The sequence below is a fragment of the Betta splendens genome, chromosome 13, assembly GCF_900634795.4.
Source record: "Betta splendens chromosome 13, fBetSpl5.4, whole genome shotgun sequence".
Lineage (NCBI taxonomy): Eukaryota > Metazoa > Chordata > Actinopteri > Anabantiformes > Osphronemidae > Betta > Betta splendens.
This window is the reverse complement of record NC_040893.2, coordinates 5,782,416-5,799,148: the sequence shown is the minus strand read 5'-3', so window position 1 is coordinate 5,799,148 and position 16,733 is coordinate 5,782,416. Positions and strand designations below refer to the sequence as shown.

Here is a 16,733-nt window from a genome sequence, read left to right as displayed (position 1 = left end):
ATGTATATAAATATATACTAGACGCTTTGAGGATAGTTCAATCTAGGTGTCTAGGTGTTAGTTTCAATTCAAACATCACCTGCTCCTGGACATAATGAATGTAAAGTATGATGCCTCTGCTTCCTCCCTGAGTGAAGCTGAGATCACAGATATCAGAACCAGATTATTTATATTTATCTATATTTAGCTTTTAATTTTATATTATATTATATTATATTATATTATATTATATTATATTATATTATATTATATTATATTATATTATATTATATTATATTATATTATATTATATTATATTATATTATATTATATTATATTATATTTATCAGATTTATCTATATTGCACAGTTCTGCATATGAAGGGATTTTTAGTTACAGTACTACTGTAACTGTAAGTACCACAACCTCCCCAAGGATTTGCTTAACAAACATACATTGTTAGGACATGATTGCCAACACAGTAAACGCCTTTTAAACATTTGCAGCAGACATTAAATAGCAGCATAACTCCCCCATGTGGAATGATATGAGTGTGTGCCTATAGAATTCAGCCTCCAGTAGCATGACATCAGTGACTTGTACAATTAGAAGCTTTTAAGTTAGAGGACAGATTCTTCAACATGACACTGTTTATAAAGAGCGACTGAGAAGCGTCCCATAGTTCCCACATGTTTTTTTCAGTAAACACTCCATTTGACCCACGTTTGGATAATGACCGATGAAGCATCCTTTACATTGTGCAACAATTCCAGGCGTGTACGTAACGCTCTCACGTAACCCACAGGACCGTCAGGCATAATGGATGGAGAGGACAGGAGGCTTTGACTGCAACAAAGGTGTGACAAAGCACACGCTACGTTCTGACCTAAGGGCCGAATGCACGCACCCACTAAAACGTTTACTGTATAGAACAATCATAACTGTAAAAAAGGGTTTTAAGCAGCTCTGCTGATTTAACATGAGGCCAAATAGCAAAACGTGAATTCCTCATTACACGATACCCTTCATTTTATTGACCTGCCTTTTCACGTCTTGAATGTGAGTCTCGCTATATTAATAGCAATTTGTTGCCATTGTGTAATACTTGTTAGCGCTATCTGATCCTATCTTTCCTCCTCCTTTGTTTCTACTACACTTTTACAGACACTGGTTAGTTGAGGTCAGCTTCACAAAAGGGTTCGTTACAAGAGCTCCTGCAGACTGTAATTAAAGCATGCAGGTAGACTGAGTCACTCTATCACTGCAACACATGTAACACCTGAGCTGTACAGTACAACAACACATCAGGACACGGGATGGAGGTTTCTCTAAGTGGTAAATCAATATCTAGTTTTGTTATACTGTACTTTGATTTGTGACGCAGTGTTCCTGAACTCAGTATGTGTTTTCACAGAAATATTTGGTACTGCCTGTCAGATTGTGTATATTAGAGGCATCTCAGGTTCCCTGTGCCTCTAAAATGGCTTGTGGAAAATTAGATTTATTGTATTGAAATATATGCACGCTTTACATAAAGTGCTCAACACCTCATAAGAGTTATTGAGTTATTATTGCTATAGCTGATTCAACTTTAGCACCACCATTGACTGAAGGTGTAGGAAATGCAATATTATATGTAGTTATACAGCGTTGTTGTGCAGTAGCAGATGATAATTGTCACCAGAATTGTTTTTTAATTTATCAATTTTAGTTTAGTACATAAAACAGTCGGAGAATAGTGTTTATGTATTCATATCCTTACTGAATTTCCTCAAAGGGACCACACAGTTTCTGGGTGTCTCAATAATGACAGCTGTCATTCGTAGGGACAGGGTGCCAGTCCATCACAGAGAATGTTGACTGAGAAGAATTCATACAGTACCTACACCTGCAAAGTCCCTAGTCATCTCTGCAAAACCATAGGTGCAGTAGTTAGGAAATTATTTCCATTAAATTATTTCTATTAAGTTTTTTGAATCTTCAGTCTTAAATGGGACAAGCTGCACACCTCTAGCACCAGAAAAGGAAAAAAAAAAACACGTTATTTTTTATAACACAATAACAGAGCCCTGAGTGTGTTGTGAAAAAAAATGTTTTTGTCATTTTCAGTGATGAGTCATACAACGCCCTAAATGCCCAGTCTTCTAGTGAGCCAGCATGTGCTGGTATTTTCTAGACCTCAGCCCTTTTCCTGATAGCAACTGCTTTGGAAATGCGCAGGCATGATTTTTAATTGGAGCACGGGGGGACGCGGTGGAGCTGATGCTGGACGATTGGTCGGCGTCGCTCCTCCCGCGTTCTGGAGAGTTCTGCGTGCGCGTGTTGTTTAGGAGGCGACGCCGCTGCACGCGCACACACTGTCCGACTGACAGACCGCGGCAGCAGCTACTGCACCAGAAGACAGGTTATTAGCGAGGGCTCAGTCGATAAAGCAGCCGAATTGAACGCAGGTGAGTAGAACTCGGTGGGTTGTATCCTGGTGTCGGTTCTACTGGAAACACTTGTTGGCATCAACTATTTTATTCAGCGTCAACATTAACAGTTAGTTAACTATTAAGTGAGTTAGCTACAGTATTTAGTGATTGGCATTAGATTTAGCGAATATTATTTAGCGTTAGCTTATTTATTGTTTGCTGTCTGTTGTTATCAAAACGCTGCGCACTAAACGCTTTTTAGCTAATTACGATACTAACACTAACTTGTTGTAACGTCAGTTGACTATCAACATCTGTAACTCCGACGTTAGAGAACTTAGCTAATAGCGCGTGTGACGTAAGGTTCAGAACGCGCTCGCCGCTTTCTGTAAAGTCAGACGACAGCTCGCGCAAAGTCGCTAATTTGCGCTCGGCGAATAGGTCGGTGTTACGTAACGCCTCGCAAGTTGTTCGGAGTCATAGAGAAACGAGCGAAGCCACCAGAAAGTTCGCAGCCTCCAGAAACGGACGGCGACACGCCCTCCTGTTGTGAGCGGTGAGATCCGAAGTGATGCTTCTCTGCCCCCAGAGACACAACGATCACAAACGAACCGTAATCACTAATGGCACTTCAGCGGCAGACACTGAGCGAAGACGGATTTAGCTGATGGCTGAGTTTAAGATTTGTCCGTTACCCATTGGTTTTTCAAATAAATACCAAGTATATGCAGTCCTTAAATAAATTAATTATAGTTCTTAATTCTGATTGACATGTAGCATCTGTTTTCTATTAATGATAATAAAAAGCCCTTTTCATTAGCAGGACAGTAATTAAATGTGAATTGGTAAAGCGTATTCAATGCAGGAAACACAACCATGCATCAGATGTTTAAGGGGCAGTTATAGAATACAGTATATTCAATAGGCAACCTAGTAAAAATACTGTGCACCTAAAAATTAGTGCAACATTCACTGTAAATGGTTATTGAAAAATATGTGGATTCATTTCCTGTAGTTTAATAAATTACATAAGTTTCCAGTTACAGTATGAAACTAGTATGAAGGAAGTTGGTTATGTTCACCTTCTATGGGGCTTAATGTTAGGCTAACATTACAGTGTTGATTGTTTTGCTACTGTGGCATCAGTGCAGTATTTACAGTGTTGGGCATGTTCCAAGAGGCTGATTCCTCCTTAGTCATTGGGATGGCTCTGCAGTAATTTATCCAGCAACCTAGTAAATGTAGCTGTAGTGTACTTTCAAAACGTTGGTCATCTCATTAGTTAAACAACTTAATCTCTTAGCTTTTATAATGAAATAAATGCCATGTCATTGCATGAAAAGTTATTACAGTCTAGTTCTTACAGTAACCTGGTTCCTACAAAACGCCATTGCCTCTGTGTTGCCTGTTGCCATAATAAAGACCGCCGTTGTCAAGCTGTCAGAAGTGGGGAAGCTTAAAAACAGGTGCTGTGGATCTTCTCTTCATAGAGATAGTTTGTTTCCACTGGTGTTGCAGCTCAGACCCCAATAATAGCCTCATTACCACATATAAAAATGTTATGGTGCTATACTGAGCTTAGAAAGAGCATTGTGAGATGTGTCCAGATGTTCACTTTACCTCCAGTGTGTGTTTAATAACGTTTTGTTGTATTGTTTCAGAAACCATGTCCAAGGGACCAGCAGTTGGCATTGACCTGGGCACTACCTACTCCTGTGTAGGAGTATTTCAGCATGGCAAGGTTGAGATCATTGCCAATGACCAGGGAAACAGGACCACACCCAGTTATGTGGCCTTCACAGACACTGAGAGGCTGATCGGAGATGCAGCCAAGAATCAGGTGGCCTTGAACCCCAACAACACAGTATTTGGTAAGAAATACACAAGATAATTAATAATTATCCAACTCAGAAATCTATTTATTTTGATAATACATTTTTTCTTTCAGATGCAAAGCGTCTAATCGGACGTCGATTTGATGACAGTGTTGTCCAGTCAGACATGAAACACTGGCCTTTCACAGTCATTAATGATGCTTCACGCCCAAAGGTAAAGGTGGAATACAAGGGAGAGACCAAGACCTTTTACCCAGAAGAGATCTCTTCCATGGTTCTCATTAAGATGAAGGAGATTGCAGAGGCATACCTTGGCAAGGTACTTGCGTTCTGATTTTATTTTAGCTGACAGAAGCTGAGGTCTACACCAATAATAGACCATATTGACTGCTGTGTTCCTAATCTTCCAATAAATGCTGTAACTAAAAAAACAGTTTCTTTTTGCAGACAATAACAAATGCGGTTGTGACCGTGCCTGCCTACTTCAATGACTCTCAACGCCAGGCCACCAAAGATGCGGGAACCATTTCTGGGCTGAATGTCCTTCGTATCATTAACGAACCCACCGCAGCAGCTATTGCTTATGGCCTGGACAAAAAGGTAAAATCAGCCTTAATTGGCAAGTTGACAAATGTTTTTATTCCAACATGTTTCTTTATTATTAAATAAATTGTATTGCTTCGGTTGTTGTTTGTAGCCATAGTCTTTTAAATGGATTACAATAAATCATTTTAAATTTAGGTTGGGTCTGAAAGAAACGTCCTTATCTTTGACCTGGGTGGCGGCACTTTTGACGTCTCCATCCTGACCATTGAAGATGGAATCTTTGAGGTCAAGTCCACAGCAGGTGATACACACTTGGGAGGCGAGGACTTTGATAACCGCATGGTAAACCACTTCATCTCTGAGTTCAAGCGCAAATACAAGAAGGACATCAGTGACAATAAGAGGGCCGTGCGCCGTCTGCGCACTGCATGTGAGAGAGCCAAGCGCACCTTGTCGTCCAGCACGCAGGCCAGCATTGAAATCGATTCCCTGTACGAGGGCATCGATTTTTATACCTCGATCACCAGGGCCAGGTTTGAGGAGTTGAACGCAGACCTGTTTCGAGGAACCCTTGAGCCTGTGGAAAAGGCACTTCGGGACGCCAAGATGGACAAGAGCCAGGTCCATGACATTGTCCTGGTGGGAGGCTCTACTCGGATTCCCAAGATCCAGAAGCTGCTGCAGGATTTCTTCAATGGGAAGGAACTCAATAAGAGCATTAACCCAGATGAGGCGGTTGCCTATGGTGCAGGTATTGCCTCTGTTTGGCTAAACTTATGCCAGTAACTAACAACTCATCGAAATAACCTAAACCTGACCTCTACTCATTCTGCAGCCGTGCAGGCAGCCATCCTGGCAGGGGACAAATCAGAGAACGTGCAGGACCTCTTGCTGCTTGATGTGACCCCCTTGTCTCTGGGCATCGAGACTGCTGGTGGAGTTATGACCGTTCTAATTAAGAGGAATACTACAATCCCCACAAAGCAGACTCAAACCTTTACAACCTATTCAGACAACCAGCCTGGTGTGCTCATTCAGGTACAGCCACCACATTTAGTGTTAGAAGACCACTTTGTTAGATTTGGGAAGGTCTTAAATCCCATATTCTCGTCGTTACTGTGGCGTTGACCTAACGTTACATGTGCAGGTGTTTGAAGGTGAAAGGGCCATGACCAAAGACAACAACCTGCTGGGTAAATTTGAACTGACTGGAATTCCCCCTGCTCCCAGAGGGGTCCCTCAGATTGAAGTGACCTTTGATATAGATGCCAATGGCATCATGAATGTGTCTGCTGTGGATAAGAGCACTGGGAAGGAGAACAAGATCACAATCACCAATGACAAAGGTAATTTTTAACCAGCTTTGACTTGAGCATCAGCCTTTTTTCCCCATAAAATATTTTGCTTATCCTTTTGCCACCTTTTAGGTCGCTTGAGCAAAGAGGACATTGAGCGCATGGTGCAAGAAGCTGAAAAGTACAAGGCTGAGGATGACGTGCAGAGAGACAAGGTGGCTGCCAAGAACGGCCTGGAGTCCTACGCCTTCAACATGAAGTCGACCGTGGAGGATGAGAAGCTGAAAGGCAAGATCAGTGATGAGGACAAACAGAAGATTATGGACAAGTGTAACGAAGTCATCAACTGGCTGGACAGAAACCAGGTACGAGCCAGGAGGCTAGTCTGGCTTAAAGGGCACTCTGGTTAAAATAACAAGATGTAATGTTTGAATTCCTTCCCATATTGTTTTTTCAGTCTGCAGAAAAAGATGAGTTTGAGCATCAGCAGAAGGAACTGGAGAAGGTGTGTAGCCCTATCATGACCAAGCTGTACCAAAGTGCTGGAGGAGGTGTGCCAGGGGGGATGCCTGGTGGCTTCCCTGGAGCTGGTGGTGCTCCTGGAGGAGGAGCCTCCTCCGGCCCCACCATTGAAGAGGTGGACTAAGCTGCATGCTCAGGACTTCCTAGAGCATCTCTTCTGTTCAATGTGGTGTGAAGGGTGTTCGGAATATCAGTTATCTCAATCCTGTACTTGGCGCCATTAACCACAACTGTCTTGGCTTGAATTGATTAATTTAGTATTTTCAATGGCCAAAGGTTTTACTGTGGCTGTTTCTGTTTGTCACTTTGTTTACGCATGTACAGCACTTTGCGTTTGGGTTTAGCAGTATTTGCATTAATTACCAGTGTTTTTGTTGCAGGGGCCAAATAAATGCTACTGCTCTGCTCTTGCCAATAAAAATATTTTCAAATTCAGACACGTTTCATATGATGTGTTCCTGCTGTATGTCTGAAACCAAATGACCCCTTACTGCAGTTTTGACCTTCAGTTTGCATCCTGTGAGTGAGGGCTGTCAAACTACTGTACACAAGCGTATAATGAGACCATGAAGACACAAGCTGCTTTACCTTTCTCATTTATTTTGCTTAGTCGTGAATATTTCATTCAACAGAAAGTAGGGAAGTTGTTTGGGGTATTGGTTCCTCTTGTCCAATTATTATGGACCAGTGCTGGTGTGTATATGCTGCTGTTTAATTCTTTGCCAGATCAGCGTGAGTTAGAGTTTCTTGGGCATTCATGCATTCGGTAGGCACACATGTAGAAGATACCTAGAAGGAAGGCAGAAAATGGATGAGAGGAATAAGTAGTGCTGACATGTACTAGTGATTAAAGCTGGTTATGGGAGACGAGCAGACCTGAGAAGAATGTGAGCACCACTGCCACCCAGCCCATTATATAGGACCAGGAGAATCGCCAGCTGCCATAGCGTTTTCCATAGTAGTTCACTGTCACGCCTGTGTACACGGCCATCGCCAGCAACACAAAGAAGCCTAGACGGGACCAAAGAGTTAGGCCGGACGGAGAGAGATAAAGGCCTCGGCTGTGTGGCTGCAGGTGAGGAGCTTACAGGAGATGAAGAAGAGGATCCCCGCTGCGAAGGTCTTGTCAAACCCATCAAAGGAGGAGTAGTGGATGAAGGCCATGACACCAATCACAATGCCGATGAAACAAGCCAGCAGGGAAAGAATCATGAAGGCCCGTGTGGCATCCCAGTACGCTGTGGGGTGACAGGAAAGGAGACGAGCCCCGGGTGACCACATGTCCTGGACTAGATGAACAATCTGCTCATTTTCTGTTTCACACACTCAGCTCATGTAATTTGTAGAGTCAGTTGCGTTATTGTCAAAGGTGTAATGCTTTTTCTCCTCCAGATGACGGCTCAAGCTTGCCCTCTAGTGTTTAGCTGTGGGACTGTACCCATTGTGTTGCATTAAAAGGGAAATTTCTATATTCTCTACATACACAAATACAGTACACACTGTTCGACAAAGATCCAGGGAGATGTAATGTAGCAATGATCAGGGCCAGCGTTGAGGTGACAGACTGATTGTCAGCCAACTAATAAACAGAAATGAGGCTGTGTCTGCGTGCATGGGGAGCACGGTACCCAGGGAGCCTCACCAATGCTGTCTGTGTGTGTCATGCATTTCCCAGGCACACAGTACCGCCACAGGCCCTGGTGCATATAATTGCTCGAGTGACGGTATTGCATCCAGTAGTCAGTTGCCGTGGAGACAATGAGGAGTATGTTCCCGACTCCGGCACAGAACAGCCCGCCGCCCATGAAGCTGTACATCCTGCCAAAAAACATAGTGAGTGACACAGGGAGAGAAAAACAGAGCGGGTCAGGGCCCCCGTCACACGTGGCCCCCGCCGCACCAATTACACCACACCTCCTGGTAAAGAGCACAGGGCACCACTGGATATGAATAAAACAAACTCCAAATGTATGCAGCAGGGTGTCACAAATGCTATTCTGGAGCCAGACAGATCTGATTATGGAAACATTAGACAACAAGAGGTTCTCACTCTGAGTCATTAACCGCTGTACATAGTCTCACCTTTAATAAGATGCTGGAAATATGCTTTATATGAAATATGAAGCATATTCAGAGAAATGAGATATGTGGATGGACATAAAAAGCATTTCTAAACGTCACTTTGAAGCTAGAAGGTGAATAAACTCCAAGGCTCAGTTGTACAGGTCCACACATGACATTTAACACGTTTCCCTGTTGTTTACATACCTTAATCTTTTTGTTTTCCTCTCAGAAACAGAGACTCCAATATTTCAGGTTGCCAAAGCACAGAGGAGCCCAATATCGCCCGGCGCGGCAGGAAAGTTTTGTTGTTGCGGAGGAAACCGAGCGCACAAACGGGCTGATGGAACAATGGGGCGCGCTGAGCCGCAGCCAATCACAGGGGATGACTTTTGTGTTTTGGGGAATCTGCTGAAAACACAAAACGGCCAAAGCGCTGCGCACGTCTCGGCAATACTCATGACCCCAGCGCTTTTCATTCAGACCGCTGCACGTGTGACCCGAAATAATCACCCCGCGGTTGTTATTTCAGTCCGGGGGGTTTTGGGGGAGATCCTGACAGATTCCTCTGCTTTCTCCAAATCAACTTGTTTACACCAGCAGTGCTGAGCGGTGACTTGGTGAACTGTGTCAGTGTCAGCTGTCACTACGGTGGTTGAGGGACTTCTGCCACCGAGCTCTCCACTCTTGTGTATGTTGTAGTGTGAAGCATGTGTAGATGTGTGTGTTGTGGAGTAATGGACTGAACGACTTAATGAGCAGCTGTGATGTGGATAAATTGTGACGGGCAGATGCTCTGTACACATTGTACCACACACGTGTTGAATACTATTACACAGTGTTGCTGTACCACACACGTGTTGAATACTAGTACACAGTGATGCTGTAACTGCACGTTTATTAAGGCACAGTTCTGTTTCACAGATTTGCCCAAACACACACGCCTGTTCAGCTGGACAGTAGCTGCTCCCCTGCTTCACTGACTGAACAGCTAAATGTTTTAGGAATCTGGCGTTGCTTGAGTGAAACACAACCAGAGGTGCCGTGGGTGGGTTAGGTGTGTTCTTTGATGGATGCCGTGGCAGGTGCTTGTGGGTTTCTACAGTTTGGGAAAAGAAGAGGCAGCAAAAGTAAAAGAGATTTAATCGCGATGTCGCATTTAGCAGAGAAAGTTTGAAGGGTTTTAATCAGGGGCACGATGAGTGCCGCTGATACAATCAGTTTTAAACCATGTTGATAATGATGATGATGAAGATGATGAATGTGCAGCTGCATCAGTCTGAATCATCTTTATTGGCCTGTTTTAACAATATCTGGCAGCTCTCAATCAGAAGCAAACCAACAGCAGGGACTTGCTTTTACATTTTGTTGCTGAATTTGAATGCAAGAGTGGACCTATGGTTGTTTCATCTGTGTAATACATATCATAAACAATAATGCTGTTTTCCATCGGCATAAAATCTAATAACACTTAAATCACTGTTGTAATGGTTATAATCAGGATATATTAAAGCCAGAGGTGGAGATTTGCATCAGGGGGCTTTAACAACAAAGGGTGATGACTGTACTCAAGGTCTAAGCACCTGCAGGTCACAGGTTGTTTTTTCCAGACAGCAGGTACAGTAACTAACAGGATACAGGATGTTATCAATGCACATGGTGTCACAGACTGAACCAGACCTCCACTTCCTTGGAAGAGTTTGAATGACTGCTCAGAACAAACAAAAGAAAGATTTCTATCTGCTTATGAAAACTAAGTAGGACACTTGACTTTAATCAGTTATTCTGGACCCCGTATCGAGAGCAGTGGGCGCACGAAAGAGCGCGGATGTTCAATAAGCCTTTTTCACGGTAGACATTTTGAAATGTCACAGTCGGAGGAGCATGGGTGTAAATAATTTAGAGAAGGATGGAGGGACGGAGTCTGCGTCAGGGTCCTGTCTGAACGCTGGGTTAGGTTCATTTGGGTTCATCTACAGAACATCTCTCATCGTCGTCACTTACCGGACGGCACACGATGCAGCAGATCGCTGTCAGGGGCTCCGTGCTGCTCTCAGGCTTCACCACTAGGTGCTGCCTTTCATTCAGGCTTTCACGAGCAACAAGCTTCTGTTAAATGTGCTCTCTGATTTAGGAACCTTTCTTTATTCACTACCTGCTGTTTGTATTTAGCCGTTGGGCGGGTACTTCTTTCCAAATTGATTTGCCTCCTCTGAGCCAGAGGAGTCAGGGACCGAGCGGTGACCCTGCTCCACAGCTTCCTGTCAGTAAATGACTACATAAAGGTGTGAAGTGATTCTGGTCGGCGGAAGCCAAGAAACGCTGCAGCAAATATTAGATGTTGTATATTTTACATTTAGATTTTTGCAGAAGCAGTTCAGATGTTCAGATGAGTCTATTACTGACTTCCAGTTCCAACTGAATGCAATGGTCAGTTTGAAGCAAATACACACTTTACATTCACTATTGTTTAGGATACAGCAGGTGGTCTTTATTTGCAGGCACACATCACACGTGCAAATCAGAAATATCTGTTCGAAAATCTTCTCATAAATAAATTATATTGAATATAATTTCATACAGAATATCTGAGTAGTGTAGCTATGAAACAGGATTTTCATAAACATTCCTGTCGCTGTGTGTTTTCCTCACTGCTGGACGTTTGGCCTCCAGCGGACACAGCAGATTTGACTCAGGGAGACTGTTCACACCTCTGATAAGGTGGAAAACATTCTGTGCTCGACCTAAATCTCAGGTTCAGGGACACATGAGCAGGTCTCGCTTGCGCATCCCAGTGGCTTCAAAGGCCAGTGGTGCTTCTACATTCAAATAGTGAAATGAGAATTGTTCTTTTTTAATACAGATGGAAAGTGGTTTTTAAAATCATGGAGACAGAGCTGTGGAGCTTTGTGAAGAAAGACTAGAACCAACCACCTGCAGGTAAAAGGTGAAGGTCAAACATGTTTGCAGTGGATATTTGGGGTTTAGAGGAAAGAGTGACTGTGGGCATGTGAAGTGGTCTTAGCGCTGGTCAAGCTGGAGAGTGTGGGTGTTTTGGACGGCATCCACTGTAAACCACAGAGACCCTGATCCACTCTACAGGCCTCAAAGCGTAAAATTGGAGAACCCGTCCAAAGTGCATAACTTCTTCAAATTGTCTGGGATTACTATTATCCTTCCAGTGCGCTGAGAGTCCAGCTGAGCCGCTCTCCACCGCCGGGACGGCACCGCTGCAGTGCTGCAGAGGCACTCACAGTGCTGATGATGCACTGACGAACAGAAGATGAAGGTACAGGCATGAAGGAAGCCCTTTCAAATCCCGCCGCTGTCGCGTTCTACGAGCGCTGCAGTGAGATGAAGGTTACGTGCTCCCACACGTCTGTCTCCTCATCGCACTGCGACCGATTCCAACAGGGAAGTCATTTTACGGCGGCGTTGGATCAACTCTGAGCCGCCTCACGCCCCAGCAGGGATGTTTGGTTCAGATCTGGGCTCGCGACTGCGCTCGTCTTCTCCCGCCTCTGATCCTCCGTCTTCCCCCGACACCCAGAATTACAAGTTTCACGTTGCAGAGAGGGATGTTTTGCTCGCCTTGCTCTCGCCAGAGAAAGCTCTGTGCTAAAGTTATGATTTCCAGATGTTGTAGCAGTGTCCCTCCAACGTCTGCTCTAAACAACCGGTGTCGGCTTGCTCACGATGAGCCCCCACTTAAAGACCCAGTCCTTTAAACCTTGAGCCCTAGCATGCTGCTTGATTTCACTTGGATGTGGGCCTTTTCTCCTTATTCATGACATATAAACATGAGCTGTTGAGCCCCACCTTTACTCTGCTCCACCTCAGCGTGGAGTGGTTCTGTTTTTTCCACTTTTTCCACAATCCTTTCAAGGTATTTAGTAAGTTTTTATATACAGTAAAAGCTTTGAAGGGCCTGCTTTATAATAACTCTGCCCTATGGTCGTCTTCAGGTTGACTAAATAATCTCTTATTTGACTTAAACCCAGGACACAACCTATTAAAAGATGCTACAGCACATTGAAGCCCTTGAATTAAAGGAAGGACATAACTTTTATACAAGTATAAAAGTCAGGTAAGAACTGGGCACAAGCTTTAGATAAGTTGATGAAAGAGAAACACCTGACCTTTTACATGATATTCATGCAGCCAAGCTCAAATGGCTCCAATATTAACAATGATTCAAACACGAACGGAAGCATTTTTGTAACAAATGTTTTACTGGTCATTTTAAAAATCTTGACAACACACTGGTGACCTACAGGATTAGCACAGTACACAGTCACCACTCACTGATGAGAGAGAAAACAGTAAGACACGGAAACACTACACACATGCACTGACAGGCGCGCACACACACACACACACACACACACACACACACACACACACACACACACACACACACACACACACACACACACACACACACACACACACACACACACACACACACGCAATGGATTATTAACGCAGTTTAATTTTTTATCCACTCTTTTATCAAACACACACGTCGGCATGGTTTGATTTTCCAGAATAAAGTTACATTCAATAATCTGCTGTACAACACTGTAATAGATTACATGTACTGCCCGTTGCCGAAAAATACTTTAACATATCTTCCCCAGATGCGTTTTTAGTAATATATCTGATTATGTCTTTAAAAAATTTTGAAAGATGTCTATTTACACAGAAAGGGGAAGGGGGGCAAAAATAAATATTAAGTTGTTAAAATAATTGAAAATAATAAGAGTTTGTGAAAAGGCAGATGGCAAACCTTGACATTTTCCCTTTTTATTTTGAGTTTTTCAAAAGAGACAGTGGCGACAGGTTGATGGCTCGCAAAATACAGGAAATGGTGTAGAAAGGAGGACGGATGTCATGTCACGTAATCAGCGCCTGTCTACATGAGGCTCTGGAGAGAAAGCACACAACAGCACGACACACAGAGGTCACATACTCTACAGAAACACGTCTCATCGTCCGGTTCATCTATATTTTGTCTCCCACATTCATAAAAATAATTTATATACCAGTAAAACCACTTGTAACCAAACCAGCTGTTAACAACACAACCTCAAATTCTACTTTCTATTTTATCAGGAGACAGATGAAAACTTGGCCTTTTCTGTGTTTCATTCCTATATTTTTAACCACTGGAAACATCTGCCAATCATCATCTCAAGAAAGCTGACAGGCAGCTCACGCTGCCCTCGATCCCAGACAGCGTGTCTCCTACTGTACTGCATATCTGTAGTGTACCTCATTCCTCCCTCCGCCGGCACCCGAGGGTCGCGGAAAGATCCGTCCACCCAGAGACCCGTAGCCTGACATCTGGACGCTGGGCTGGAAGTTGGGCTGTCTGTACGGGATTACATTCTCCTCTGCAGATGACAAAAATGGCGAAAAAGCGAATCGCTCAAAAGGTGCATCTGTATTTATTCAGATTAAAACCTAAGTAATGAGGCAGACTGAGCATAGACCCCCTGCTGTGAAAAGCAGAGCTGCTCCTAAGGGATGAACATGTGGCTGCACTGGTGGCAGGTGGTTCTTTCTAAGCTTAATGGGATTTACATGAAGCATCACAATAATATTAATGCAAATCTAGTTGAGGTCCAGCTGCCGTCAGGACAGAACTGTTCTTTTTTCTTGTTTACCCTGTGATATCCACTTCGTAGGTCCCCTCCTCTGGGGTGAGAAATTTTCCCCTCTCGTCTGAAGAGTGGAGTCGCTCCCCTCCTTCATCTCGCCCTCTGCTCGGCCGCGGCCCAGAACGTCGGCCAAGAGCTGCAGGGAGTTGTCTGCTGGGGGCGGCGCTGGTGGGGGCGGGAGCCCTGCGTTTGATTGATCACTGACGATTAATTAGCTACGGGCAAAATCGGGACTATTTTGAAAGAGAGGCTAATTAGCTATGGTGCAAAATCTTTAGAAAATTCCACTGTGATGTCTGTGTCTCCGATGAGGATGCAGACATCTAATTAGCTTAGCTTAGCATTAGAACTGGAAGCATTTTGCAGGACCAGCCTACATGTATCTCTCTAAAATAGTCACAAATATGGTTCAAAAGAAATGAAATACTAAATATCTATCAAGGCATAAAGCATTTAAGCTGAATTCCTGTCATTTCAGCACGTCCACAGTGTACTGGCTCTCCGTATGCAGTACCTGCTTGGCTCTGTAGGTCTCGTCTCAGTGGTCCATCCTTGGGAACTCTTTTTTTAGTCCTGGCTCTGTGTGCCTGGGCCGCAGGGCTCAAATCAGGCTCCTGAGCTGGAGATCGTCCTGACAAGACATCAGACCGATGTCATCCTCAGGAAATTTTGAGGAAACTAAAGAACACTGAGCTGCACTTTGAGCAAATGCGACATGATTTTCGTGTAGGAATACTTCCCGTTATGTAACATAAACTAAATTACACAGTGCCTCTCTACACACTGCCTCTCAAGAAGTGACTTGCAAAGATGCGAGGGACAAAACTTTGTTGGAACTGACCTTCTTTGGGACTCTCCTCCTTGAAATCGTCCGCCCATTGGTTGCCGTGGCGGGCTTTGCTGGCATCCCGGGCCTTGAAGTTGCCGAACAGGTCTGGGTTGGACTGGGTGCCTGAGTGGTGACGGGCCAGGAGGTCAAAGTGCTGCAGCCGCGGGCTGTCGCTGGGGTTGTGCGTGCCCCGCTGGGGGGACGACATTAGCGTGGCTGCGTAGGACACATCGTCTGGTTTGCGGGGCAGGCTGGAGATTTCCTCCTTGGACGTGTCCATCAGGTAGGTTCTGGCAGGCAGCGGAGGACACCAGTCATCCTCCTCCTCCTCCTCGGAGCTAGAAGACGGGAGGCAGGGAGCAGCAGCAGCATCAGAAACACTGTATGTGATAAAGCAGGCCATATTATACCAACAACTACTGCAGCAGCACTGTTAACACTGATAATGTGGGTTGTGGGTTTGATTCCCTTTAACTCCTGTGCAGTTTGCATGTTCTCCCATATCTCTGCTACGTTTACTACTGTACTGTACTACTTACAACCTTCTGCCTGAATGACAGCTTAGATCCAGAATACTGGAGTATATGAGAGTGTCTGTCTATCATCCGCTACTACTAGTAAGTAATTTGAAATGCATCATGGGACATATTTCCCTGCAACTCCTAGTTCTGCATCTAGTATATCCTCAACAAAATGAGTGATGCAAGAACACATTCATATATACTATATATATATTTGACTGATGTTTCAGGAAAAATTATCCTCTGGGGAACATGAATGAATGAACATAAGTTGAGGGCAGATAAATTCATGTATCTACAGAGACTTACAACTAATTTCTGATAAATATAAAAACATATATATGAAACTACAGTAGCGCAGAGTTAACAAGGACAAGAGCCACTGTGACTTTTGTTGTCACTTTATTGCCATCAGGTCTAATTTAATGACGGACATGTCACTGAAAACGAAGGGCTAATCTAAACTGTCAGATGGCGGCTAATGTCATTACAAAACACACAGCACAGCCAGAGCTGCTCTCCGGTCCCATCCCGTTCTGTCTGCACTCTAATCTGTCAGAACTAGTTAGAGGAGACGCTCCCCTCCGCAACCCCGAAGCCCAATCGACTGGCCGCCCGCAGCAACAGCTGCTGTTAATTTGCAAACACCCCAGACTCCCAACTTCACTCAAGTTTTGTTTGACATCCTTGGCAGAGTTAAGGGGCAGGTTTGATTTCCATCCGCCTCAACTCTTTTTGACGTCTAGGTGAAGTCAGAGGTCACGACGGCAATGACTAGATAATACACTACAAACAGCGTTTTAGATCTTGGAGGTGGAGGAGGAGGATGACTGGACTAACCTGTGTTGCTCTTCTTCTTTGTTGGTCTTTATGTGACCTCTGTCCATGTTGGCAGGAAGAGGCAGTGACAGAACATCCACCCAGGTGAGAGGAGAGGACTTGGGCGAGGATCCAGTAGATCTCTGCGCTTCCAGTTTCTCTACACAGACAGAAGTGTATGAGCTGTGTCTGTCCTTCACCCCACAACTTAACGAAGGGCGTGGTACTTGCGTTCAGCTAGTTAAACAG

The 16,733-nt window shown here is 44.2% G+C and overlaps 3 protein-coding genes across 4 annotated transcripts in view; 1 reads left to right on the top strand and 2 right to left on the bottom strand.

Annotated features, from left to right (window-relative positions):
• The first annotated feature begins 2,270 nt into the window (after positions 1-2,270).
• hspa8b (heat shock protein family A (Hsp70) member 8b) lies at positions 2,271-7,026 on the top strand. Its single transcript, XM_029171768.2, has 9 exons — positions 2,271-2,429; positions 4,055-4,264; positions 4,342-4,547; positions 4,676-4,828; positions 4,970-5,525; positions 5,610-5,812; positions 5,922-6,120; positions 6,202-6,434; positions 6,527-7,026. The coding sequence occupies exons 2-9, from the start codon at positions 4,060-4,062 to the stop codon at positions 6,713-6,715; spliced, it is 1,944 nt and encodes a 647-aa protein (XP_029027601.1). The 5' UTR covers positions 2,271-2,429; positions 4,055-4,059; the 3' UTR covers positions 6,716-7,026.
• Positions 7,027-7,171: 145 nt separating this feature from the next.
• On the bottom strand, positions 7,172-9,014 carry lim2.3 (lens intrinsic membrane protein 2.3). Its single transcript, XM_029171729.3, has 5 exons — positions 8,860-9,014; positions 8,234-8,409; positions 7,680-7,829; positions 7,468-7,602; positions 7,172-7,380 (listed from the first exon to the last, which is right to left on the bottom strand). The coding sequence occupies exons 2-5, from the start codon at positions 8,406-8,408 to the stop codon at positions 7,319-7,321; spliced, it is 522 nt and encodes a 173-aa protein (XP_029027562.1). The 5' UTR covers position 8,409; positions 8,860-9,014; the 3' UTR covers positions 7,172-7,318.
• Positions 9,015-12,863: 3,849 nt separating this feature from the next.
• zgc:77784 (uncharacterized protein LOC402947 homolog) overlaps positions 12,864-16,733 on the bottom strand; it is a 37,078-nt gene continuing 33,208 nt past the window's right edge. For both annotated transcript variants that reach the window (XM_029171185.3, XM_029171186.3), the window contains exons 21-26: positions 16,506-16,644; positions 15,157-15,482; positions 14,830-14,946; positions 14,322-14,498; positions 13,927-14,048; positions 12,864-13,579 (exon numbers count right to left, since the gene is read on the bottom strand). In XM_029171185.3, coding sequence (XP_029027018.1) covers positions 13,568-13,579; positions 13,927-14,048; positions 14,322-14,498; positions 14,830-14,946; positions 15,157-15,482; positions 16,506-16,644 — 893 coding nt within the window. In that variant the 3' untranslated portion in view covers positions 12,864-13,567. The remainder of the gene's footprint in view (positions 13,580-13,926; positions 14,049-14,321; positions 14,499-14,829; positions 14,947-15,156; positions 15,483-16,505; positions 16,645-16,733) is intronic.